The sequence below is a fragment of the Dendrobates tinctorius genome, unplaced genomic scaffold (assembly GCF_039654945.1).
Source record: "Dendrobates tinctorius isolate UK_male_01 unplaced genomic scaffold, ASM3965494v1 ptg000120l, whole genome shotgun sequence".
NCBI lineage: Eukaryota > Metazoa > Chordata > Amphibia > Anura > Dendrobatidae > Dendrobates > Dendrobates tinctorius.
The window spans coordinates 27,326,141-27,353,599 of record NW_027361788.1 but is presented as its reverse complement, the minus strand read 5'-3'; the positions used below and the strand labels follow the sequence as shown (position 1 = coordinate 27,353,599).

Genomic DNA, 27,459 nt, shown 5'->3' with positions numbered 1-27,459 from the left:
CCCTGCTGACACATAGGTTGCCAGAAAAATGGCTCGCTTTTGTCCTCCTCTTCCTCGGACTTCTCCAATTCCTCCATTTGCAGCTGCTGAATGTCCAACGTCAACATATGCCATTTTTTCAAGCTCCCTAACTGGGCTGCCTCCCCCCCAGGGCCAGGGTCACCACCTGGCGCACGCACCCGTGTGAGTGCCGTTGCCCTGGACAGGTGGGTGGGCCCACTCTTGCGTGGCGGCACTGGCACAAGGTCCCTTATAGTACAATCAAGTGTCTCTGATGGTGGGGGTGCACACCCACCGTCAGACACACCGGCGTACTATGAGGGACCCTGTGCCAGTAACGTCGCCCACGAGTGGGCCCCCCCTGCTTGCTCAGGGCCAAAGCACTTGCAATACTTACCTCTCCCTGCTCCACCGCTGTGTAGTCTGGGCTGTTAAATCTTTCACTGGGACTGCCAATACAAATTTGGTGAACTTATAGATGATGGTTAAGACGTAGCTATGCCCTGTCCTGCTGGGCTCTATCTTCAGATGATCAATGGCTTCCATTTGTTATGGATGTCGACTCACAATGAGACGCAGTGGTGGTTTATCATCAGCTTTCACGGTTTTCCTACTCACAGACGTGTGACATTCCTGCCCACATTTTTAAATGTGTCCTCTCATGCCAATCCAATAGAATCGCCAACGGCCTGTGGCTTCTGTCTTTTCCCTCCAAAGTTACCTGACAGATCATGGTGGGCAGTGAGGACAATGTCTACATCTCTCCCTGTGATCACAATTTGATGGAGATGAGTAACGGTGATGGGATCCACGGTACTGCGATATTCTTCACAAGAACTGTTTTCGCTGTCTCCACAGACAAAGTAATTGAGGGTCAGCATCGCCTCTGAGAATTCTCCCGGGAGTTTTTCCCGTGATTAGTAATTCCAAAATTTCTGCAATCACTCGACTTTCCGTCTGTACTTGTATCAATCTCGTTTCCTCTTGCGGAGAGTCTGGACTGTCTTACTGAGACTGAAATATATATGAAGATTGAAAAATACCCCAACAGTGTATACTGGTGTACGCTTCGAATACATTACACTTTTTCTACTTTTTAGATTCTTGTCTAATCCATACTGAGGCTGTGAGTGTCTTTGTCGGACTCCGGAAATATACACGGAGATTTTTAATGTTTAAACTATGCTATATATACCTGGTATCCGGTGATACTGTACCCTTTCTCAACTTTCTACAATCTTGTCGAATCCATACTGGGCCTGAGACCGTCTGAGTCTGCCTCCTGATTACAGATGAACGGTGTTCGAGATGACCTATTCGCCAAGTTCAAATTCGAGCTGTTTTGGGTGGTGTTCGAGCCATTCGTCGAACTCGAACACTTTGCTTAAAATTCGGCTGTTCAAGGTTCCGTTCGAGAACAGTTCGTTCACCAAAAGCGTAACTTTATTTTCACATTAATAATGGTTTTCAATGTTAATAGACAGTTTTATGGCATAGTAGCGGTGCCTGGTAGCCAGCGGTGTAGTACACCTGTCAAGGAGCTACACCGTGTGTGTTTCTAATAATTTTTTACTGCATCTTGTCCAGAAAATCCTTTTGGGCCTTGTAGCACTGTCTGCTGCTCAGCAGAGGAGCCCACCCGTGAACCTAGCTATGCCGCCTCTTTATGAAAGAACCAGTTTTTGACTGCATTTAGCCCAGTTAATACTTTGGGCCTAGTAACTGTGTCTGCTACTCAGCAGAGGAGCCCACCCATGAACATAGCTATGCCGCCTGTTTATGAAAGAACCAATTTTTGACTGCATTTACCCCAGTTAATACTTTGGGCCTAGTAACTGTGTCTGCTACTCAGCAGAGGAGCCCACCCGTGAACCAAGCTGTGCCGCCTGCTTATGTAAGAACCATTTTTTAATTCCATTTAGCCCAATGAATACTTTGGGCCTAGTACCTGTGTCTACTGCTCAGCAGAAGAGCCAACCCGTTAACCTAGCTATGCCGCCTGTTTATGTAAGCACTGTCTGCTACTCAGCAGAGTTGCCCACCCGTGAACCAAGCTATGCCACCTGTTTATGTAAGAACTGCGTGCTACTCAGCAGAGGAGCCCAGCTGTTAAGCAAGCTACAGCACCTGTGGTTTGGACACTTAATTTTTTCACATTCTTTCTGGAATGCCGGTTAGGCCTAATTCCGGAATTCCGGTTGACCTGCACTTACTGGGAAATCCTCGTTCGCGGGGAAGAATTGGAATCCCAGATCCCCATCACTAACGGGGTTCAGCGGGTTATCCGCACCTGTAAGCGACACACGCTGGTCCTTTCAGTGTGGCGCGCATGCAGCCCCGGACATGTAAGGACGTGACAGACCTGTTATTGCTCGATCTCGCGTGCCAGAGCCTCGCGTGTCCCTCTAGTAAGCTGGACGCGGACCGCGGGGGCATGCCGGAGTCTCGTTCGTTAACGGAATTAAGCAGACATATCGCTAGCACAACTAAAAACGGCCATGCACCACCACCCACAGAATCGACAAAGCTTGCAATCTGTCCATCCTTTCCGTGGCTGGCATGGTTGAGGTTGCCCGTGTGGAGTCCAATTAAGCCGCAGGCTCCACTCCTGGTGGAGCCCTTCTGGACATTCCTTTAAGGTTCAGCTTTGCAACCATACTGCCCCCGGAAACCAAACACTTTGCCTTCATGGACACTGTTCGGAGGGTCGTGGGAATAACGCCGCCCGATCGGCAGTTGGCATAATTTATGGTGGGAAGTCCGCGGTATATGATCGTCTTCGATTTTAGAATTTTAGATTTTTTTTATTTTAGATTTTTATTCCAGCCTTTCTTGACTTTATAAGGGCATGACATGCCTATATCTGTGTCTAATCCTCCTCCTTTTACTCCTCCACCTCTTTTCTATATGTAGTTGCCCTTTTCCATAGGTTATTTGTGTCTTCTGAGCATTTTGTTTGCTTTGGGACACCTTTTAAGGTGTTTTGTAATTGTTTTCTATGTGTTTGTATGTGTTTGTGTTTGCCTGCCATTGTTTTCAATGGGGTTTGACGGTGTTCGTCGAACATTCGACGAACTTGCCTCCTGTTCGACGAACCGAACCGAACTCGAACACTAGCGGGGTGGCTCAACACTACTCCTGATATATAGACGTACATTTTTAATGTTTAAACTATGCTATATATACCTGGTATCTGGTGATACTGTACCCTTTCTGCAAGGAAGTCCTCCTCCACCCACCACTCTAAGTGTATCATTGACACCTGGAACATTGGCCCACATGTGTGATTACGCGTATTTCTTGTGGATCTTCTTTTTATATTGTGGTGTGATCCATCCTGAGCGAGTGAGAGTCTGTGGGTTACTCCTGCAATTTATATGTAGATTTAAAAATTACCCCAACACTGTATACAGCTCTATGCTAGTGATACATTACCCATTTACTGCTTTTTATATTCTGGTCTAATCCAAACTGACCAAGTGAGAGTCTGTTTCTGACTGTGGAAATAAATACAGAGATTGACAATGACCCCTACACTGTGTACAGCTGTACGCTTCAAATCCATTACCGTTTTACGGCTTTTTATATTGTGTTGTAATCCATAGTGAGCCTGAGAGCGTCTATGTCTGCCTCCTGAAATATATACAGAGATTTAGATTGTTTAAACTATACTATATATACCTACTATCTGATGATGCTTTTTCTTTTTATATTCTTAATCAAACTACGAAAAACCGAACTATTATCCAAAATTTTTTATTTGTTAAAACATATACAAAATATATATATATATATATATGTACAAAGAAGGATGAGATGCCAATACCAAAAGAGGGGAATACTGGAAACCAATAAAGCATCAATAAATTTGCACGATAAATATAATTGTAATTAGGTGTCCTCAATAAAGTGCAGGTGTAAAAAAATTGTTACAAAATAACATATGTCATGATGAAATTTTTACCAAAATGTATACTAAGGTTTTACCAAAATGTATACAACATAACATGATTAGCCTAAATAGTATAGTCACAAATAATGGGCAGTAGATACCAATACTAAATAGTATAAGCATATATGTTTCACTGCAGACTGGTGCCAATGTAATAGGAATAAGTATACAATTCCACAATGCACATTTATATACTGTGAACTGATGCCACTCTATATGCACCAATGTGCTGCAAACTAAATGGCCGTGCCATATTGTATACAATTATAAGAGACACATGTTAGGAAAGTAAATTAAATACCTAATATCAGTTAGTGCCAAGTTCCCAGTACACGTCCGACCCCGACGTGCGTTTCGGCATCTGCCTTCATCAGGGGGTGGCGTCATCCACAAAGGGGTAGGTTTTTATGTGGTATAGAGCCAATGAGAGAGGGAGCGGGGAGGTATGACACGCACAAACATCGGACGTCACCGGGATATCCCGCCCCTCCGCCCCACGTGGTCCCCGCAGCTGCGAATGTAAATCGCAGACACAGGGGACGTGGATGCGATAGGCTGAGATCCCCGGGACGCCGACGTCAGCGCGCGTTCTGTCCGGCCCTTTGTCATTGGTGAAGGGGAGTCATGTGACTGGAAGGTCCTTTGAATTATAGACCTTGGAATTTTGTGGTGGAATTTTGGATACTAGTTCGGTTTTTCGTAGTTTGATTTGGTTCCGAATTGTCCTTTTATTTGTCCATTTGTGTGCACAAATTGGTTTATTATAACTAATTTATTGAGTTAGGATAAGCACTATTGTCTTGGAATTTATATTGTACCTTTTTATATTCTTGTCTAATCCATACTGAGCCTGTGAGCATCCCTGTGTGACTCATGAAATATATATGGAGATTGACAATTATCCTTTGACTGTATAGAGCTGTACGCTTCTGATACAGTACCATATATCTGATGTTATTTTTGGTACATTTTCTCCAAAATTTGGAAGTGTGGTGGAAGAGGCCACGGACGTGGGCTTGGGGGGGCCAGCTGGTACTGATGCTGGTGGTGCATCTGCTGGTAGTGGCAAAAGCACAATAGCAGCTAAGGCAGGAGGTGTTGAGCCTGCATCATGGTCTGGCTCCGAAACGCCTGGAAGGCTACCTTTTCTGGGAGTAGGTTAACTACTTTTAAAGCCGAAGGAACTGGTTTTGGCTTACATTGCCGAAACAGTCTCCAGCTAATATGCCCTCCTCTTCTGAAGTTTCAAAAAATGCAAGCACTGAGTCATCAAGTGCTGGCTCCTGGTCAGGAAGAACCCCTTTCCTTGTGTCCTTCACCCCCACCAAAAGTGAATGATGCAGCAGGCCACACTTCACATTAGTAAAAGTAGCTCTTTCTCACATACCATGCCTGGGTTATCAAGTCAAATCGTGAATTCCCCAGTCCAAGATGAATCTGACATGGAGTGTGGGTGGCCAGCCAGGGCAGTGGGGTTAATCGGTACCGGGCCGTTGTCTCAGAGGGATGTGTCACTGTGGTGGTGACCCGGTCCGTGGCCCTGGGTGTCCATGCAAAGGGGTGAATGATACGTGATGCCACCTGTGGTTTCTGTTCAAATTGACCAGCGCTGCAGTGTCGCTTCTCTGGGACAGATGTTGTGGTGCAGCTAAGATGTAGAAGCCCTGCACAGGTAGGGCGGTAGTCGCAGAGCAGATGAAAGAGTTGGTAGATGGTGCGCAGTGCAGGATGTAGCAGAGCCGTGTGCCAGGCGCAGGAGAAAGATGACAGACACAGTCGTGCAGTTCCTTTACCTGTACTTGGTAAGTGCCGTCCAGGACCCAGAGTACAGATGGAGGAGTTGGTCAGCCTGAAAGCAAATTAGGAATTCTCTCTCTGCAGATAGGTAGTGTGGCCTCCGTTCTAGCACTTATCTGAGGTACTTGCAGTACTGAGTTCACTGAAGTTCCCCCTGTTGACGCTCTTTTGAAACTTTCTCGTATGGCAGGCAGCCGTAGCCTTTTCCTTCTGGCTCACACAAGTCGCTGCTGGGGCCTCCGAGCCTTAGTTGGGAACAGAGCATTTACAGCTGCTACTTCCTCCGGTTTCTGCTGCAGGACCGTCAGTGTCCCTACAAACTCGGAGATCGGAAACCGGACCATGCGCTCCAGCTAGGAGTGAGCCTTAACTCTGCTCATCCTCCAGCTCCCCTTCTCACGTCCACACACTTCCCTTTCCCTTCACAGACTGCCCTAACTTCCCTCCTCCCGACCACAGATAGCAGCTCCTCAGCAGTCAGGTTCAGAGCTCTCCCTGCTGGCCTGGAGTGGGAACTGTGTTGTGTGTTGGTTTAACTGCTAGAGAGATCCTTCGTTGCTCCCAAGCATGACATCACACTCCCTAGGAGGAAGGTAATGCCACTGTGGCGACCGTACTCCTGGGGGCGCCACAAGTGCACTGATGCCCAGGCACTGCTAGATGATTCTGCTGGTACATTGACCCAGACCACTACATTCCCCTCGCACTCTACACAGCCAGAATCTGACCCTGATGAAACTCAGGTTCCCCTGAGTTACTATACCACCTTACATGGTGACAAAGAGGAAGGTGCAGATGAAAGTGCAGGGCCCCTCATGGTACACAAAAGTGTCTCTACCGGTGTTCCCACCCCCATCAGCCGTCAGACACACCGCCGTACTATGAGGGGCCCTGTGCCAGTGCCGTCGCCAACGAGTGGGCCCCCCCTGCTTGCTCAGAATCACAGCACTTGCAAAATTGAAATACCTCTCCCTGCTCCACCGCCGTGACGTTTTCCGCGTTTCCTGGCAGTGACATTCTGGTCAGAGAGCGCGATGACATCACGTCTGTACGCCCTCTGCCTAAACAGTCCAAGTGCAAAGAAATGGAAGATGGGAACGACGAGGAGTCCAGACTAGTACAGGGATTCCCTAGCGAGGAGACTTATTTAATGGTTTTAAAGGTTGGGAACAATTTTTGGGGCGCACTATACTCTGGAGAATGATATATGGGGCCCACCATACACTGGAGCATTCCAAAGGTGGACATCAGACACTGGAGCAGCATTTACAGGGCCCATTATACACTGGAGCATTAGAAATGGGGCCCATTATATATGGAGCATTATTTGGGCCCATAAGACAGTGGCGCTTCATCCATGGGGACCAACATATACTGTAGCATTAGGTGGAGCTCATCATATACTGTATCGAATCTTATATGGGACCAAAGATTCTGTATGGAGAAATATATGGGCCTCATTACTCTGTATAGCGCACTATGCGGTGGCCATAATACTGTATGGAGTAATATACAGTCCGTTTTTGGAGCTATTGGAGAATTTAAAATGGATATCAGTCATGTGATGTAAGAAGTGAAGTATTTTTCATTGTACTATACCGCTATTTCTCTGCCGTATCAGAGGATCATGAGTTGTGTCATGTGTTAAAGGAGCCCATTGACACTCTTTGGCCCTGGGCCCACGAAAACCTGGAGCCAGCCCTACCCCCCCACAACTTTAGCCAAATAACCCCCAGTTTTCAATGCCTAACTATTATTATAAAGTAAATTAAGGTTGCCAAGCTTCAGTAATAAGAATTGATGTTTTTGGCATTCAAAAGGGCACTGTAGGTGTGTTTCCTGTCCTCCACTCCCTGCCGACTTTGCTTTCCCATTGACTTGCATTGGGTTTCGTGTTTCAGTCGGCCTTTGACTTTTCACGATAATCGGCCGATTGCGTTCGACCCGACTTTTGCGAAAGTCGGGTCGACCCGAAAAAAGGCAAAGTCGCTCATCTCTAATCGGGACCTAAAGTTGTTTTTTTACGATGATTCTTCATTCACCAAAATCCGCACTATTAAAAAAATAAATTTTTAAAGCGTTAATTGTTGTGTTTCATTGGCATTTTTTTCTGTGTCAATTCGGTGGTCAAACCTGGAACGCTTTTTCTTCTTCGACTAAACGCCTCTTCATATATGAGAAAAGGGCACTTGAAAAAAAAAACCACAGCACCGGGTGCACTGTGGACTGATTTTTACATTTATATTATTTTAACCAACATATTTTTTTGACGTTTTTCAGTAGATTATTTGATAAAATGACATCATTCAAAACTAAACTGATCCTGCAAAAAAATATAAGCCTTTATAGACATAAAAAATAAAAAAGTTATCGCTTGTGGAAGAAAAGGGAGGAAAAAAACTAAAAAGTGAAAAATGTCTGAGCCCGTAATGGATTAATTATAGGAATTTCTAGTCAGATGTTTGGGGTGGATTATCCTGAAGTAAAATCCCCAACAACGTCCCTTTTTATTTTAATTGTTGGTACTAATGTATACAGGTTATACAGCAGTGTGTTTTGTACACCGTCACCATATAAAATGGCGCCAATCATCACTATACAACTATTCAGTCACCATAGGATAATTTGAGACCATGGCGCCAAAATACGAAAGGGGCGGGGCCTGGGGACGTCACTTGGCAAGTTAATCTCTTTGCCACATGCAACATGGCGTCGTTGTGGGACCGTACTCCGGGTTACGGCGGGGTCAGGGGGTGTGTCTGGTGCCCGCAGCATGGCTCCACGGTACCGGGTACTATATTCAGTGCTCAGGCTGCTGCCATATCCCGGTACCAGATCACAGGTCCGAAGTCTCAGCGCTCAGGCTGCTCTGGCTGTCAGGATGGAGTATCAGGTATTACATCAGCCGGACACACGTGACTCACTCATTCATAGCAGCACATGGGCGTCGGGTACGCACGACACGAGGACGACAAGTGTCAGCATGCCCTGCCACACACATATTACTTAGTTGTGTGTCAGTATTTCAGCATTTTGTTGCAATGTGTCGGGGCAACTTGCCAGCTCCAGAGAGCGATGACCGTGACAGCTCAACCCTTCATAGGGATCTATGGGGGGAAAATGATAGGACCCCACAAGTATGCTGAGCCCCCCCCCCCCCCCCTAAGCTGCTGACCCCAGGGCTGCCCCGACTCTTCTCTGTAAGCTGCTCCCCTGCCTAAGATTTTGCGCAACATCACAGGGATCTAAACACTTGCTGACAGGTCCCTTTAAATTTGGGACCGTTCTCCCTGTCTCTTCTCTCAGAGGGCACAGTGCAACACATGTGATTCTGTTGCTGCCTATCCAGAGGTAGGGATTAGTTTGCTATTGAGCACTGCGCTCTGCATAGGCAACAACAAAAGATGACAACTCGTTCCTATGCACTGAGAGCTTTGTTGTGTCTCCGGCCTCCTGGCGGACATTCACAGGCTCGTTTGACAATGGGGAAGGGTGAAATTTTTGCCCCCTCCCCCCCATAGAATTTGTCACCCTGTGCCTTCTCCTACCCCCCCCCATTGTACACAGTTGTATGTATCCCCCCTCTGTCACTGCTCAACAGCTGGGGATATTGGGACTTAAGGGCCTAATTCAGACAGCTGCAGTTTCTAGGTCGGCTGCAGGAACTGGATCTGCTTTGTCTTCGAGGTGAGTGGGGGTCTCGACTCATTTTCCGCCTTCTACCAATGCAGTGCAGCCTCGTTCCCGGCACTGTCAGTTCATGTGCCTCAGGCAGGACGGGCTGCAGCACAGGGCGTAGCGGTTTTCTGGGGCAGGAATCTCTGAATGGCACTTTGCTAGCGGAGCCCGTTGTGTAATAGCTGTCAGAAGGCAGCCCGGTTCCCACACCAGAGAGACCCCCCCCCCCCAGGCAGGCTCGGACTGGCCCATAGGGTAACAGGGCAATCCCCCGTGGGCCCCTGTGCAGATTTGGGCCCCTAACCCCACTGTATGGGCAGTACTTGGCATAATTAACTTGATTCACTCTGTACAGAAAAAAAGCAGCATCTCATCATTGATTAACCAAACTACCTAGCTTATTATTATATAGAGATATAGGTAAATATGTGAACAGGGGTAGAGTAATATTTGTATATAGGTGAAAAGTGGGCCCCCTCAAAGTCAGTCACTGGTGGGCCCTTGGCACCCCAGTCCGACACTGCCCCCAGGGTAAATGCTGAGCTTTGTGTGATCCTCGGGATCTTGTGTGACGTTACCAGCACAGGTGTACGGACAGTGGTCACTCGCCCACCTGCTACTTGGCACCTACAAGAGTACAGCCATAGTGAATTCTGCACTTGTGGGATGTAGTCTCTGCCCGCTGCTTGGTCAGCTTCCCTACTCTACTGGGTAAGATCAAGACTTGGATCATTGACTTCCATGGGCATCAGATGGTTGATCACTCTGTACCACGGGCTGTAACCGGTGTAGTCTATCGGATTGTTGTCAGTGAATGCAAATATTTCAGAAGTGAAAAACCCTTCTAGATCTAGTCCTGTTTACACAGCTGCTGAGATAGTTACAATGTATCATGTGCTTTAAGGGCTTTTCCACTGACTTCCATAATGAGAACTGAGCAGGGCAGGTGATCTCATATCTGCTGATACCCGTAGGGCCGGTTAGTTATCGGCAGCTATGGTTAAAATGGGTGGACGATGCCTCCCGATTATGAGCGCGGCCTGGCAGGCACCCTTTACACGTGACGTCACCTACCCCATGAAAGTGAGTGGAAAAGAACAAGCCCTTTTAAAGGGGTATCCATGCTACCTTTGGTTCTGCTTCCTTCTAGGCTGATTGCTCTTATGTGGCCAGAGTCTGAGATTTCGTAGACGTTTGTTACTTTTGGTGGCAAGATTAGTGCGGCGTGTGGCCCTTATTTATGCCATTTAAAATGGCGGTAACCCAATTGTACGGTAGTGTGATCTGAGCCTTAGGCCTCGTTCAGGCATGTGTGTATTACAGTCCAAGTATGGACTGTCTGCAAGTCTCCTGTCCCAAACTTGGCTGCCTCGTACATGCTTGTGAGGCTGTCCATTTCAGGTCAGTAGACCCTCGGCCTGTCCAAACGTCGTAGTTGGTACACATATGGCAGGACGAGACCTTGCGTGCACTGATAATGCTGCTTTGTGAGCAGGACTGGCTCTGTACATGTTTTCTGCTTATGAATTTTTTCCGGAAAAGCAAGAAAGGTGGGTTTTTTTTTTTTGTTTTTTTTTAAAAACAAAAAACATTTTAGAGCTGGTACGGATCGATTTGTCGCATCAGTAATCGATGGCCGCTGGACACATCATTGAAGATTAGCCAGCCTTCTGCGATGTCAAATGTACATCGGCAAAGGATGCGGTGCCGGATTATTTCTTACATAGGTTATTTGCAGAGAGCCAGTGAATAATCTTGTGTTTTCTGCTTTTAGGATGCCATCCGCACTCTCAACACCCTGCAGACAAATGCCAGCTACCTGGATCAGGTGAAGAGACAACGCAATGATCCCCAGGAGCAGATGGTGGCCATGAAGGGGTTCCTGGAGAGAAGCGGCCTGCGGGTAAGTGACTGGGAGAGCTCATGTCAGCCTTGTTCTAGTTTCATCGGGGAACTTCGCAAAGTCTCAAATTAAAGCCTCCCACCGTTTTGTGTACACTGCTCTGTACTTAAATTTGCTTTTCTATAAATATACCCACTGTGTGTAGTCTCATTCCTTCTCTTTTTTTTTTTTTTTTTTAATCGGTCTACCTCTTTTTACAGGTGGAGGACTTGGATCGGCTGAATATCATTCATGTTACTGGAACCAAGGGGAAGGTGAGTGATGAAAGAGACTCTTACAGGGATTGTCCAGTACTATCTCATTGATGACATATCCTAAGGTAAACGTCTGATCAGCCGGATTCTAACACCCAGCACCCCTGCTGATCAGCTGTTCTCACCTAACTGCATTCACGGCTCTTTGATTTGGTGCGACATCATCGTTGCATCATGGCAGATGGACTGGGACGTACAAATCGATTTGCACCAGCTCAAGTAGTCATACGTGCGCCCTGTTGCTCCATTGAATGTTAATGGGACTGATAGTGATATGAGTGCTGAAATGTATGAGCGGTGGTGATTTGATTACTGTAATCGCCTATTCTGCGCACAAGTGGTAAAGCATTGTCGTGAGATAACCCCCTACACTGCTGCACAACTGCATATAGGGGTCTCCAAAATGATGATCAAGTAAAATGTGTATAGGGGATGGCACACCCCCTACTGCTGGTATAAAAGCACAGTCACAGACAGAGTACATTTATAGAGGTGACAGAACTATTATGCTCTCATTTTTGTATATTTTAACCTCCTATTAATACTATACATGGCAAGCTGCTGTAAGTTGTTACATTTTGATTTTTTTTTTTTTTTTTTTTTAAGGGATCCACTTGTGCCTTTACTGAGCAAATTCTTAGAAACTGCGGCTTGAAGACTGGATTCTACAGGTAAGGTTGTGCTTACTGTTAAAGGCTTTGCAGAAGACTGCTCACAAAGGCTCAATTCAGCAAGTATCAGCTCAACACTAGAGTTGAGCGACTTTGGTCGGATCGGGTTTCGTGAAACCCGAATGAAACAAAATAAGTTTCAGATGAAACTCGTCCGACTAGAGCAAAACAAAGTCGGAGTTTCGTCCGACTTTTATTTCCCATTGACTTGCATTGGGGTCGGGTTTCGGACGAAACTCCGACTTTGTTTTGCTCTAGTCGGACGAGTTTCATCTGAAACTTATTTTGTTTCATTCGGGTTTCACGAAACCCGATCCGACCAAAGTCGCTCAACTCTACTCAACACTAGTAAAGACTTATGCTCGGGTGCTAAACGAGTGTCTTCGGCGTGCTTGAACACTATGTTCAAGTTGCCGTGGCTGCATATCTCGTGGCTTTTCGACAGCTGCAACACGTGCAGGGATTGCCTAACAGACAATCGCTATCGAACAACCGCGAGATATGCAGCTGCAGAGACTTGAACATAGTATTTCGAGCACGCCGAACACACTGTTAGCACCCGACTTTTAGCACCCAAGCATGCTCTAATAACGCTTCTTGTAAGCACATTTGCTCATCACTACTCAACACTGCTCTGTCAGATTGCTTATACAGGAGTCCTTGGGTACGTACACTGCTCTGTGCTTGTTCTCACGCTGAAGCTTGCAGAAGTGAATAGCCTTTTGAGCAAAATATTTTTCTGCGGTAGAGTCTGTGCTACTCCTTCACAGCTTACTGTCCTGCTACACCTGCATAGCAGCCCTACCATTCTTTCTGTCATAGAGGTCTCAGATTTCAGAACAAGGGTTATGCTTTTTTCAATAAAAAAAAAGTGAAGTATACCTTTGAACTACATTTACACACTGAGATGATCTCAGGAGTCTGATGAAAGTTTTGCCAGGTTTAGTCTGTTAATTTTTCCTCTCCTTGGCTTCCTCCCAGCTCTCCACATTTGGTTCAGGTGAGGGAGAGGATTCGGATCAATGGGCAGCCAATCAGCAAGGAGCTATTCAGCAAATACTTTTGGCAAGTGTACAATCGCTTGGAAGAAACAAAGGTCAGTCGCTAAAGGGGATAATTATGCCATGTTTTGTTGTGTTTTTTTTTTTTTTTTTGCAGGCTTTTAAATTTTCATATGGAAAATTTATAATTGGTGTATAAGTCTACAAAGTTGTAACACAGACATGTCAGCTTTGAGATATTAAGTTGCTATAGTCCTACTCTACTGAGAACATTTGGATATTTCCATACTATTTATTTTACTCAAATAGTGTCATTAATTCTACTTTACAGACTTTAAGCGACACTGTCCCCATTGAGGCTCACAATCTAAATTCACTATCAGTATGTTTTTGGAATGTGGGAGGAAACCGGAGAACCCGGGAGAACATACAAACTCCTTGCAGATGTCCTTGGTGGGATTTGAACCCAGGACCCCAGCGCTGCAAGGCTGCAGTGCTAACCAGTGAGCCACCGTGCTGCCGTATGCTGAAAGTATACGGCTATGTGGTCTGCATGGAAATAACATGATTCCAGTATCGCCCATGAAAATGGACGGGAGCACAAGAGCTGCCTCATACCTGACTGCATCTGCGGCTCCGATGTATTGGGAATTTTAAAGCGAAGGCCAATTAATCTAACCTGTAATCATTCAGTCCTGCTTAACATATGTGTTCCCCTCTACTGACCTTGGCAGAACATTGCTATAATTAATATCATATAAAGATTATGATTATAATAGGATTCTGATAATAGGGGATCCAACCACTGTAAATGCCTAGGATGTGGCTGTGCAGTCTTCGGCATTTTTGCAAGGTTACATAAACTGTGGAAGGTTATGATGATCCATGTCCACAATGGTTTTTTTTTTTTTTTTTTCTTTGCAGCTGTCATGACAGACAGCGCAGATCAGTTGATCATTAAGAGTCCCGCTCCCGACACCCAGCAAACGGCTAATTATGCATGTGCAGCTACACCTTCTTGATCAGTAGAGGTCTGGGTCTGTAAACCCCACTGATCTGATCACTCACACCAAAAGTTGTAAATGCTCAGCTTTTCCTCATGCTTGAGCAGATCAGTGTATTCCCTTAGTAGGAAGTCAGGGAGTCTGTACACTGCTTCGCTTGCTTTCAAAAGGAAGGGTCCATTTATACTGAATAACAATAAATGAGCATAGACCGGCAACATGTTTGATCATTTCACCCAATTAACGAGTGTTTTGTTAGTCAGGTGATCGGTAGCCCTTTTAGATTGCATGATTGTGAAGTGAGCGTCACACTGCACGTTCGTTCCTAGGAAGTGGACCTCAAGCTCAGGGCTTCAGCCCTTTTTAGTTTGTGACCTATGGGGGGGTCTCGACAACTGTTCTCGGTGACTCTGCATGAACTCGAGGGGAGACCAAATTTAATTAAGAAGTCACAGGTTTGTATTCAATTAGGAAATCCTCTGTACATGAATACTTTCCTCTGTCATGTTGTTGGTATATTTAATGGTCTTGTGTGCAGAACTAATTAGATAAGTCGGATTTCATCATGCGTCAGTATCCCTTCCTGCCAGCTCTTCATTCCCTGGATACTTGCAAAGTGGCTTCCTCCTTGTATGCATGTTTTTTCTATTTCATTAAAGATGAGAAGGTTCCAGAAATATTCATGAAAGGGAAATTCCATTAGAAACCATTTGAATATTGCTAGGGTCTCCAAGACCCCCTCTGAAGCTAAATGAAGTGGTGCAGCGTGGTGTAACACTGAGGCCTCTTAATGGGTTTTGTGCTCCTGGCTCTGCACCAAAGCTCTATTTCAGTTAATTTGGTAGTGCAATACTTGTACAGCCATGAAGTTAACATAGAAAAGACTTCAGCTCTGAATCATTGCTGTGGTTTGTACATTTTCAAGAGAAGTGGGAGTCCCAGAAATCAGATCCCATCAGAAAGTCATAACATATCCTTTTTTTTTTTTTTTTTTTTGTAATTTGAAAATATCCCCTTATAAGTTTCCTAACACGTTGCTGTTGTACAGCCTGTGCTGCTCCTTCACATAGCTGGCTGTTCTGCTGATAGAGGGGATATATCAGTAGATTGATGGAGATCTCAGAGTTTGCGATAAGATCGTGTAACTTCAATTGTGAACGTCATGCAGTCCTTTTATATTCTTATCCGTTATATTCTTTTTCCTCAGAGCGATGACATGTGCTCCATGCCGGCTTACTTCCGATTTCTGACGATAATGGCCTTCCACGTGTTTCTGCAGGAGAAGGTTTGTGGCCTTATCAGACCCTTAGTCTTTCTACTCAAGGATATCTCCTCTTAAGCCACCTCTTACCATTTCCTCTTCTCTGATGCAGGTGGACCTGGCTGTGCTAGAAGTTGGAATTGGTGGTGCCTACGACTGCACAAATATCATCAGGTGGGTAACTCGTGCTGCTTATATGTATAAAATCTTTATATAACGTTTTAAACATACTGCCAGCTAGTGGCCAGCATTCTGGAAAGTGGTAGATGTTGCTTTTGAAATACTAACTATTCTCATTCCTGCAGTAAGCCCATTGTTTGTGGGGTTTCTTCTCTTGGCATCGACCACACTGCCATCCTGGGGGACACCATTGAAAAGATTGCCTGGCAGAAAGGCGGCATATTTAAGGTTGGGATACTGGAGTTAATCTACATCGTTCACTTTTCCATTAGTAACTTGAAAGTTTTCTTAAAGAGGTTGTATGTATTGCAGATATCAGCTGTAATGGTTACCACTAGTAAAATAAATCCTAAAGTATTGCAATGGTAATTAGAAGTAGTCCATAAATGTGTTAACAACTGGGTCATCCCCTGCACTATTTTCCTCGACACATGGAACCGATCTGCTGTGTCAGGCACATCGTCATCCCTGTGGATAGTATTTTGTGTAGTGAAGAGTCTTCAGTGATTCCAAACACCTGGGGGGAGGGGGGGTCCTTGGGATTCAACTCTGCAGACCAACAATTGATGAAAGTTCTGACATTATCCTCTTCCTCCACACCTAAATTCCCAAAGTTTGCATACTTCTGATTTATTCTGTCTCAGCCAGGTGTTCCAGCATTTACTGTTCCCCAGCCTGCGAGCCCCCTGAAGGTGCTAAGAAATCGAGCCCAGGAAATAGGGGTAAGTCTATACCTGTTGTGTAGCTCCTTTCTCTCCCTGTCCAGAATTTTTTTTTTTTTTTTTTTTGTTTAATTTTCTTTGTTGTTCAAGTGCCCCCTGTATATGTGTCCAGACTTGGCAGAGTACGAGGAGGATGGCATCTCGCTTCATCTTGGTTTGGCTGGAGATCATCAAAGAAGCAATGCCTCCCTCGCGCTGCAGTTGGCACAAACGTGGCTCCAACACCAAGGCTGTCAAGGTAAAGTGCATCTGTGAGATGGTTGAAAGGTGACCAACTTTATTCACTGCAGGAATTCCTAGAAATCATTTCAACTAACTAATGCATTAGACAACTATTTAAATACCAGTTTCTTGTACCCCTATTATCAGCTGTGTGCATATCTCACGCCACGGATGTCTAGTTGGTTTCGGCTTTTACACAACCATATTATCGCTGTTGATTTTCACCCTGCAGGTCTTGGACAAATGAAAACTCTAAACCAGCACCTTCCTAACATTAAGTGGCCTCTGCCCCTGGCATCGGTTTTCCGACCTTCTCTTCCAATGGTGCGAGGTAAGATTTGCTAACTTTTAAAGTGAGTATGTCGGCACAAAATGGCTGTACAGGCTCTCAGCGCACCCGTGGTGTAGATAAATACTTAAGTTCACCTTTCCACCTACTTGTTTTCCATCTTTCTCTGTTCCCCCTCTTTTTTGATTGACATCTTTTGTATTTATAGAGCCAGAGAAGGGAATAGATGGAAAACCAGCAGGTTGAAAGACGCACTTAAATATTTGGCTATGCTGGTGCACCAAGTATCTGTGCTTGATTTCAACAGTCGTTCTGTGCTGACTAATTCCCTTTAAGGCTGGAACTACATGGCGACATGTCGTGCAACAGCAATTTACAGACAAGTCTCACAACCAAAAATGTTTTAAACGCTGTGATTTCTGCTAAATTGCAAACAAGTCACATACAATTTCATTGAATGACAAACTCCCAACACATTCGTAAACATTTGCGACTGTTACAGTCCCGATAGGTCGCAATATGACACCATAGGAAATCAACAGGTGTGATGTCGCAGTGTGACACCTTGCCGTGTAGCCATGTATTTTAGTGTACACTTTCTCATACAAATATTTGCTGCTGATTTTGCTGTGGATCTGCATAAAAATCCTCAATAAAATCCAGACTTGTTGGGTTTTCACCTTATATGTTGCAAAGGGTAAAATCTGCAGCGTAGATGTAAAATCTGCAGTCCATATGAAATAACTTTTTATTTTGTTATGGCTGGTTTACGCACCTGCTGCCTCCTGTTTTTTTTTTTTTAGGATTACAGCACACGTTGTGGCTGGGTCGTACACAGGTATTGCAGCGTGGACCCATATCTTATTATATTGATGGTGCACATACCAGCAGCAGTGTGAAGGCTTGTGTCCGATGGTTCCAGGAGGTGGCGCTCAATGAGGAAAAAGCTGGGGGGTAAGTTTGTTTCTTGGTAATATTAGTATAAGTCAGAGGCATGGCGCTGTAGTCTGATAATCAGGGTGAATGCAACTTAGAAGATTCTGCAAGTTGATAAATTTGTAGGACTCGGGTCTGTGACTTGTCGGTTATGTGTATCATACAGTGCACTCACTCTTTTTGCAGAGGTGCTGTGGTGCGGGTGCTGGTGTTTAATGCCACAGGGGACAGGGACACTGCCGCTTTGTTAAAACTACTGCAGGTAAGTGAAGCTATGCATTTATTTATGCAGTCCTAGCCACATATATTATCACTGGCAGAACCAGTTCTTCTCCTGATCGATTGGTAATGGGGCAAATGCTACGTTCACAATGCATTAATGCCCTCCATAGCTAGATATGTACGTGTATGTGTGTATATATATCTCTGTTACAGGTGTACAATGGTGGTATCTGTCAACTTTTGGCTATAATAAAACCAATTTTACAAATACTCAAGATTCTGTAGGAAAAAATAATTATTCTACTTTCAAACTTTTGCAGATTACTGATGGTTCAGCCTAACTGATATCAAAAGGACACTTTTGGCCTCAGTCGGGCTAATGTGGCCCTACAGAGACCATTAATGTGCATGCCACGAGCTTTCCTTAGGGACATGTTCACTCTTCACCAAATAATACTTTCTCGTTCGCCTTATTGGGGGACACAGAGACCAGGGGTGTATGCTGCTGCCACTAGGAGGCTGACACTATGCACAAAAAAAGGTTAGCTCCTCCTCTGCAGTGTACACCCCACCGACCGGCAGGGAATTCCTCAGTTTAGCTTAGTGTCAGTAGGAGGTGGACACGGGTCTTTAATTAGACCCATATCTACCTCGATGTGCGTCGCTCATTTTCAGGTTTTCCCGGAGGGATACAGAGTGAATAGTCACATCTGTACTCCCACAAGGAGTCTGTGAGTACGGCGTGTACTGCCACCCTGTATCCTCACAGTTCTCCATAGCAGGACCACCAGCCTTCCAGGCGGACGCCAACACGAAGATGTGTCGGCGATCCAGAGGGTCCTCGTCGCCAGTCTCCCACCCACTCGCCTACCAGAGCCTGTCGGTTGGTTGAGACGCAGACTCTTCATGTACAGGTACTTTCCCAGGACGGGTAAGTATGGGGACCCTTTGGCCTGCAGCATTCCTCCCCGAGGGCACGTTTGCAGCGTCTTCCCTGGAGCAGGGATGCGGTGGCGCTGCGAACTCCTGCGCCCATCCTGCTCCTACAGCCAGGCCCTTCACCGTCCTCTTCTACCCCGACACTCCGGGTATTTCAGGGTCCTCTCGCGGCGGCGCTCACTTTGCGGCGCCGACCTCGTGCTGACAGGCGGCCGCCGCTACTAATTTAGGCCCCGGCTTCTGTCAGGCCTACCTTAGCGTCGCGGCCATGTCCCCCGCCCCTTTCTTCTAAGCGAGCTTCTCTCCCGCCCGTTCCAGGCCCTCCCACCGCCCTTCTCAGCCTGTTCCTGGCCAGGGGCGGCGCCGGATTCAGCAGGCGCTTAGCTCCGCCCTCCTTCCCCTGGGAGCGCGTTTTTCCCTGTTTCCTCTCAGGCGGTCGCCATCTTTGCAGCCGCACAGCCAGACGCCCCTGTCAGGCGGATATCGCTCCCTGGGCCTGTCAGCCGGACATCGCGCTGTCTTGCATCTGCAGAGAGGTGGATACCTTCATCTCTGGGGTCACCGGACCGTGAGTAGCTCTGCATCTGCAGGCTGACACCCTTCTCTGCACCCTGTCCCCCAACCTTCCGGCACTACCTCAGGTTTCACTATGTCTAACTCCAAATCTGACCGTAACCGCCCTGCGGCTCCCCCCTGCACTCTAGTCAAGTTCTTTGCATGCTCTTCTTGCAATCGCAAACTTCCCTCAGGTCAGTCCACTTCCCTCTGCCTGGATTGTAGCAATCCTATTCAACCTGATGCCACCCAGGAGCCATCTAGGACCCCAGGCGAGACTGAACCCCCCATGCCCGGCTGGGCCTCGTCTCTATCACGGTCAGTGGCAGACCTCACCAGGGTGTCTCAGTCCCTAGTAGCTGTTCTGGATAAGTTACCCCTGGACAACTCTACAGGGTCCAGCAGGCCTCAAGAGGTTCCATCTGAGTCGGCCAGCGTTAGTCGCAAAAGACACAGGCAGGATCTCCAGCCGGAATCCTCTCCTCGCCCCATGTCACCACATAGTCCTTCTCGGCAGCCTCCCTCCCGGGCCTCCTCTCCGGAGTCAGGTGAAGCGCTCTCGGACAGGTCATCTGAGGGGATCTTAGAGCTGGATTCGGACCAGGATGCGAACATGAGGGTTACTGTACAGAACCTCATTGCAGCAATCCATTAGACCTTCGACATTGATGACCCCCCCCCCCTGCGAAATCCTCAGATCAGGAGGTTTCGTTCAGACGGGAGGAAACACCCTCCAGGGTATTCCCTTTACATTCCGAGTTTGGAAAGATTTTTACCAGGGAAAGAGGAGAGCCGACCAGACGCTTTCAAAGAGGAAAGCGTCTCTGCGTTCTGTACCCGTTTGCTAAAGAGCTCACGGACAACTGGTCTGCCTCCCCCCTCGGTCGACCTGCCCGTGTCCAGGCTTTCTACTAACACGGTTCTCCTGCTTTCAGGCGTGGTGTCTCTAAAGGATTCTAATGATAGGATTATAGAATCCCTAGCGAAGTCTGCCTTCGAAGCGGCATCAAAGGCGGTATGCCCAATTTTTGCTTCATCTTGGGCAGCAAAGGCCATAGCTACTTGGGCAGAGGATCTTCGTCAGGGCATCCTAGAGAAAGCACAACCAGATCGATTGGCCGATCTCGCCAATCAGATTTCCCATGCGGGGGATTATCTGCTTTCTGCTTCTTTGGATGCCGCATCCTGCGCAGTTCAGGTGTCAAGTAACGTTGTGGCAATCCGACGTACAATTTGGCTCAAGGCCTGGCAGGCGGACCTGTCTTCTAAAAAGTCTCTTACCAATCTGCCTTTTCAGGGAGGGCGCCTCTTTGGATCCCAACTGGACCAGATTATTAAGGACGCCACCGGTGCCACGAGTTCTCTCCTGCCTCAGTCCAAGCCTCGCAGACCTCCACTAAGGCGTCAGTTTCAACCCTTTCGGGCTTTCCGCCATTTCAATATGGCGGAGAACCCATCCAACCAACAGAGACCGCAGGCGCGCCAAGACAGAAAGTTTCCTTCAGGCCCACTCCTTCCTGGCGATCCCACTCTGCCCAGGGCAGACCATCCAGATCTGAACGGTCTACATCGGCATGACTATCGTCGAACTCCCGAGGGTCCCTTCCAATTGGGAGGTCGACTTCTCTTCTTCAGGGACGTCTGGCTGGCCTCAGTAGAGGACGCTTGGGTCAGGGAGGTTGTATCGTCAGGATACAAGATAGAGTTCGTCTCTCTTCCACAGGATCGTTTCTTCGAATCCCGTCCTCCAAAAGATCCAGCTTGGGTCCCAGGGTTCTTTACGGCCATCGGCCATCGACTCTTTCCTCAGTTCCGGGGTGATTGTGCCCGAATCGGAGCGGTTTACAGGGTTTTATTCAAACCTATTTGTCGTGCCGAAAAAAGACTGGGCGGTCTGACCCATCTTGGATCTCAAGCTGCTCAACAAGAGAGTCCATCTTCGCCACTTCCGGATGGAGTCGGTTCGTTCATTAATCGCTTCCATGGAGGAGCAGGAATTCATGTGTTCAATAGACATCCAAGATGCCTATCTACATGTTCCCATATTCTACGGACATCAGAAGTTCCTGCGTTTTGCGGTTCGCCAGGAACATTACCAGTTCGTCGCACTGCCCTTCAGTCTCGCCACCGCTCCCAGAGTCTTCACGAAGATCATGGCTGCATTGATGGCCTTGTTGAGGATCAGAGGTCTCGTTCTTTTTCCGTACCTCGACAATATTCTGATCAAAGCTCCCTCTTTCCAACAGGCACGCCTAAGTTTGACGATCGTCCTAGACACTCTTTCCAATTTCGGGTGGATCGTCAACAGGAAAAAGTCCTGTCTGGTTCCTACTCAACGTCTTGGGTTTCTGGGCCTCCTGTTCGACACTCGTCGGTCAAGGGTCTTTCTCCCACAAGAGAAGATTCTCTCCCTGCGGCAGGATGTACAATCGCTGCAGACCACACGATTTCCGTCCCTCCGAAAAACCATGAGGGTCCTGGGAAAGATGGTGGCGGCGATAGAGGCAGTTCCCTTTGCCCAATTTCACGCCAGACCTCTCCAACACGCCATTTTGTCGAGGTGGAACAGGTCGGCTCTGTCCCTGGATCGCCCTGTTCGTCTTTCATGCCGGATCAAGCGGTCACTCAACTGGTGGTTGACGTCACCTCTCATCCTCTTGGGGCGGTCTTTTCTTCCTGTTCACTGGCAGATTGTAACAACGGATGCCAGCCTCCTCGGCTGGGGTGCAGTGTTCTGCCATCACACTGTTCAGGGTCGTTGGTCGACTCAGGAATCTGCTCTGCCGATCAACGTCCTAGAGATACGAGTGATCCATCTGGCTCTCGTCCACTGGGAGAGGCTCCCCAGGGGCCTGCCTGTCCGGATTCAGACACACAATGCCACAGCGGTGGCATATGTCAACCGCCAAGGAGGGACACGGAGTGTCTCAGCCCTGGCAGAAGTGTCCAAGATCCTTCAGTGGGCAGAGATTTCGGTACCGACAATCTCCTCGGTACACATTCCCGGCGTAGACAACTGGGCCGCCAATTTTCTCAGCCGCGAGGGTCTCGCGGCAGGAGAGTGGTCCCTACATCCAGAGGTATTTCTTCAGCTCTGCCGTCGTTGGGGAACCCCAGACGTCGATCTGCTAGCTTCTCGCCTCAACAGGAAAGTCCCACAGTTTGTATCCAGGGCTCGAGATCCTCTCGCAGTTCGAGCTCCCGTACCTGTTTCCTCCCCTGCCTCTTCTTCCCAAGCTGTTGAAGATCAAAGCAGAAGGAATTCCAGTCACTCATCGCCCCGAATTGGCCCAGAAGGTCTTGGTTCGCGGACATTGTCAACCTTCTCGCGGACGCCCCCTGGAAGCTTCCAGACAGGGCAGATCTGCTGTCTCAAGGCCCGATTTGACACCCCAATTCTCTGCCGCTCAATTTGACGGCGTGGCTGTTGAGACCGAGGTTTTGAAACGAGCAGGATTCTCCGGTCGAGTAATTCATACCATGATTCGAGCCAGGAAGCCATCATCTTCCAAAATTTAGTACCGTACTTGGAAGGCCTATTTCACTTGATGTGAGGCAAATAACATCGCGCCCATGTGCTTTTCGCTCCCTTCCGTTCTGGCGTTTCTTCAGGCAGGGCTGGATGCGGGGCTTGCTCTCAGTTCCTTGAAGAGTCAAGTTTCGGCGCTGTCCATTTTGTTTCAGAAGACGTTGGCCTCCCGCCCTCAGGTCAAAACCTTACTTCAGGGCATGGCTCACACGGCTCCTCCGTATCGAGCGCCCGTGGATTCATGGGATCTTAATCTGGTTCTTGAGGTTCTGCAAGGTTCTCCTTTTGAACCTTTCAGGGATGTTTCCCTTTCTCTCCTTTCTTGGAAGGTAGCTTTTCTGGTGGCCATCACTTCCATCCGGCGCGTGTCAGAATTTGCGGCTCTTTCTTCCTGCTCTCCTTTCTTGGTACTTCACCAGGACAAGGTAGTTCTGCGGCCTCCGCCCTCTTTTTTTTTTTTTTTCTTTCGAAGGTGATGTCCTCCTTTCACCTCAATGAGGATATTATTCTGCCATCCTGTCCGAGTCCAACTCACCCTCGGGAGCGGTCCCTGAACAAGCTGGATCTGGTCAGGGCAATGAGAGTCTATCTGTCTAGGACGTCTTCCTTGCGAAAGACAGACTCTTTATCATTCTTGATGGGGCGCGGAAAGGTCACCCGGCTTCCAAAGCTACTATTGCTCGCTGGATCAGATCGGCAATTTTGGAGGCCTACCGGGTTAAGCATCGAGTGGCATCTCCGGGGATCAGAGCGCACTCTACCCGGGCAGTGGGTGCTTCCTGGGCGGTACGCCACAGGGCCTCCGTGCTGCAGCTTTGCAAAGCTGCAACCTGGTCTTCGGTTCACACGTTTGTGAAATTCTACAAGGTCCACACCTATGCTTCGGCCGACGCCAGCCTAGGCCGAAGGATCCTGCAGGCAGCGGTGGTGAGTCCACTGGCCTGATGGAAGTTTGTTTCCCACCCCAGGGACTGCTTTGGGACGTCCCATGGTCTCTGTGTCCCCCAATAAGGCGAACGAGAAAACAGGATTTTTGGGTTGCTTACCATAAAATCTGTTTCTCGGCGCCTTCATTGGGGGACACAGCACCCTCCCATGTTCTACAACTCCTGTTCTTACTTTGGTTGATTGGTTACAGTTGAGTTGTTCTGTTTTCAATCTATTCTGTTACTTCTCCTACTGCTTTCTCACTAACTGAGGAATTCCCTGCCGGTCGGTGGGGTGTACACTGCGGAGGAGGAGCTAACCTCTTTTTGTGCGTAGTGTCAGCCTCCTAGTGGCAGCAGCATACACCCGTGGTCTCTGTGTCCCCTAATGAAGGCTCCGAGAAACAGATTTTACGGTAAGCAACCCAAAAATCCTGTTTTTTTTTCACCTGGCCACAAAATGGGTGATAACTTCATGATTGGCAGGTTTCTGACCGCCAAGACCTGCACCAGTCGGCAGAATGTTGCATTGTTATCCCCTTTAGCATGGAGTGGCATGCTTGTCCACTTTCCTTTCATTCTGTATGGGGCTTATAGAAAAAGCGAAACATAGAACTCAGAAGCCTCATTTGTAATGAATGGAGCAGAGAGAGTACGTGCACTGTTAATCCATTGTTATTGGGATAAAAGAGCATCTTTCTCCCGATCAGTGTGGCTTACTCCCACGATCATTAAATAATCACTTCTTCTGTGGATATCTTGTTTTCACCTATGAACCTCTTTAATCCTAGGGCAAAAGTGCAGTGTCAACCTAGCCTAAGTGCAAATAGTTATGGCATTGTATGTGACCGGTTCAGTGCTTAGTATTTCTTTCTTACTATTTTACAGCCTTGCCATTTTGACTATGCTGTTTTCTGTCCCAACATCAGTGAGGTGTCCGGTGTGGGGATGGCAGGTAAGCATTTTATGTTGTCATCTTACTCATGGTAGTAACTTCCCATGGAATTTAGATCTTGTTTCAGTAAATCTGGGGCAATGGCTGCACAATCTGCAATCATTAGGACTCTTAGCATAACAGATTCTTTACACCGGAGATGAGGCACTAATGACACCTACGGGGGTGCAAAAGCCCCTGATCTGCTGGGGTGCAAAAAGGACACTTGTGTACTGAAAGTGTCACATCCCTCTCTTCTGGTAGGGCAGAGTCACCTGTCAAGATCTATGAAATTAGTCCAATAAATGACTTGTGCAGCCTGATTATTTCCTCCAAAAAGATAAGAAATTGCTACTCCTGGTGCTCCATAAAGTCGGTGTAATGAGAGCGCAGGAATATAAAAGTCTGTGCCCTTGCGCTAATATTAAGTGTCTTTAGGACCAAAGGTAAGCTAAAAAAATAAATAGTTGTTGTGTTCCTTTTAATGTCTATTTACCGCCGCAAAATTATTTACCAGATGTTCCTTGTGCTTTTCCTCTCGATCTGTGTGTCCTTTGTAACCTGTGCTGCTAAACAATGTCTGATCCAACGTTGGGAAGTAAATCAGACACTTGGCAGAAAGTGTGGACATTCCTGTGTTATCTATGAAGTACCGCTGCCAAAATCCATGCACGTGCCGATCTTGTCTGTGTCTGTGCAGAACGGAGCATAGTGATGCTTTCACAATGGCGTCTGTACATTCCCATAATGATGGTTATAATTAGGAGAGGGGAAGAAGACACCCCTGATGGGGGGCCTATCTCCTGGGGTGGTGAAATTAAAGCTACCCAATCCTTCTTTCAGGAGATATGGGAGCCCACCAAAAAGATGCAAGATAATCAGCCAATACTGCTAAAATTCCTGTCTCCCCATGGAAATAATCTTATGCTCTTGCCAGTATCCTAATCTGCTGGTCTCCAGGGTATGCGGCAACTAGATTCACAGTGCCTGGGAGATGCCATTTGCCAGTGGCTCTAAGGCAGTGTTTCTCAACTCCAGTCCTCAAGACCCACCAACAGGTCATATTTTCAGGATATCCTTAGCATTGCACAGGTGATTTCAACACCTGCTCAAGCATTAATTCCATCACCTGTGCAATACTAAGGAAATCCTGAAAACATGACCTGTTGGTGGGTCTTGAGGACTGGAGTTGAGAAACACTGCTCTAAGGGATGCGTTACTAGCAGTGTCTTGGCCTTCTCTCCCACTCCCCCATTAAAAAAAAAACAAAAACAACTTTGTTGGTGCTCAATTCTAGTGTTCATGTTTGGCTTTCAGTCAAGCGTATGGCCATCTTTAGCGATGAGCAAGCGGTAGTTTGCAAGGAGCTGTCGTATAAGCAATTTAATTGCTGTTTGGAATGTTCGGGTAGGTTATCCAGCATCACTCCCTTCATCGTCGATAGGTGCTGCTGCCATTTCTGTGCCAGGTCTTGCCTTATTCTAATTTGGGGCAATAGTGCTGCTCCGCTCCCAATATGGGCACTGTATTGATGAACTTTTCTATATGTTTTGCATTTTCAGATCAGCAGAATTACAATGTGACCTTGGAGAACGTCATCACCAGATGTTTGGAGAACCAGAAGCAGTGGAACTTTCTCATGGAGGAGAGAAGTTGTTCCGACCCCTGGAGCTCCTCCCTGCCGGTTGATACTCTGATTAAGGACAGCCCACGCGGTACACCTCTGCTTCTCGACCCTTCTTCAGAGCGTCTCTTAAACTGTAACTCTCTGGTGTTTCCTTGCATCTCTCATGCACTGCAGTGGGCCACCCAGGGTAGGGACCCTGACTTTCCTAGCCCTCATACTAATCTTCTCCACCACCATCCTGTTGCTAGTTCTGGCTCGGTTCTGCTTCGGGAAGCTGCTCAAATCCAGATTCTCATCACCGGAAGCCTGCATCTGGTCGGAGGAGCTCTGAAACTGATCGATCAGTCTCTTACTGAATGATGGACACTGTTTATTAGTCCGGTATCGCACACGGTTTACTTGAACATTGGACACTGCCTGACAGGGGTTAGCTTTTTTTTTTATCTATAAAAATGTTATTTTACACCATGCTCCTAGCGTTAGCCTCAACCTTCTATCACTGGACCATCTCTTACAAAAAAGGGCTGCTATTTTACATATGTCCCAATTAATTAAAAATTAGAGTAATACTGACATCATCTCGGTACATAGTTGGAAGATATTTGGTTAACATTGACTTTTTTCCTCCTTTCTTGCAGAATATATTTATTAACATTGCTTATTTGTAGTTTCTCCTTTCTGGTGTCATTCTTAATCTTTCCAGCAAGTGGCGCTCATGCAGTAGGGGACAGTTATGGATGCACTGATAAGGTTATGAATGGTCGCACATCATATATGATATAAAGAATATAGCCAGACTGGATAAGAAGTACAGATTTTAGTACTTACTCTTGGTTACAGGGAAAAAAAAATCTGTC

At 47.0% G+C, this 27,459-nt stretch overlaps 1 protein-coding gene across 4 annotated transcripts in view; it reads left to right on the top strand.

Moving 5' to 3' along the window:
- FPGS (folylpolyglutamate synthase) overlaps positions 1-27,259 on the top strand; it is a 114,974-nt gene extending 87,715 nt beyond the window's left edge. The window contains exons 1-15 of one of the 4 annotated variants that reach the window (XM_073540949.1): positions 8,354-8,427; positions 11,202-11,330; positions 11,531-11,584; positions 12,191-12,255; positions 13,237-13,351; positions 15,468-15,545; positions 15,634-15,695; positions 15,827-15,929; positions 16,346-16,423; positions 16,514-16,661; positions 16,878-16,976; positions 17,738-17,888; positions 18,057-18,132; positions 24,930-24,996; positions 26,538-27,259. In XM_073540949.1, the coding sequence (XP_073397050.1) occupies positions 8,383-8,427; positions 11,202-11,330; positions 11,531-11,584; positions 12,191-12,255; positions 13,237-13,351; positions 15,468-15,545; positions 15,634-15,695; positions 15,827-15,929; positions 16,346-16,423; positions 16,514-16,661; positions 16,878-16,976; positions 17,738-17,888; positions 18,057-18,132; positions 24,930-24,996; positions 26,538-26,962 (1,695 nt within the window). In that variant the 5' untranslated portion in view covers positions 8,354-8,382 and the 3' untranslated portion in view covers positions 26,963-27,259. Of the gene's footprint in view, positions 1-8,353; positions 8,428-8,456; positions 8,643-9,285; positions 9,437-11,201; positions 11,331-11,530; positions 11,585-12,190; positions 12,256-13,236; positions 13,352-15,467; positions 15,546-15,633; positions 15,696-15,826; positions 15,930-16,345; positions 16,424-16,513; positions 16,662-16,877; positions 16,977-17,737; positions 17,889-18,056; positions 18,133-24,929; positions 24,997-26,537 lie in introns of those variants that run through there. The other 3 variants (XM_073540947.1, XM_073540950.1, XM_073540948.1) reach the window with 3 other exon arrangements.
- Positions 27,260-27,459: the final 200 nt, after the last annotated feature.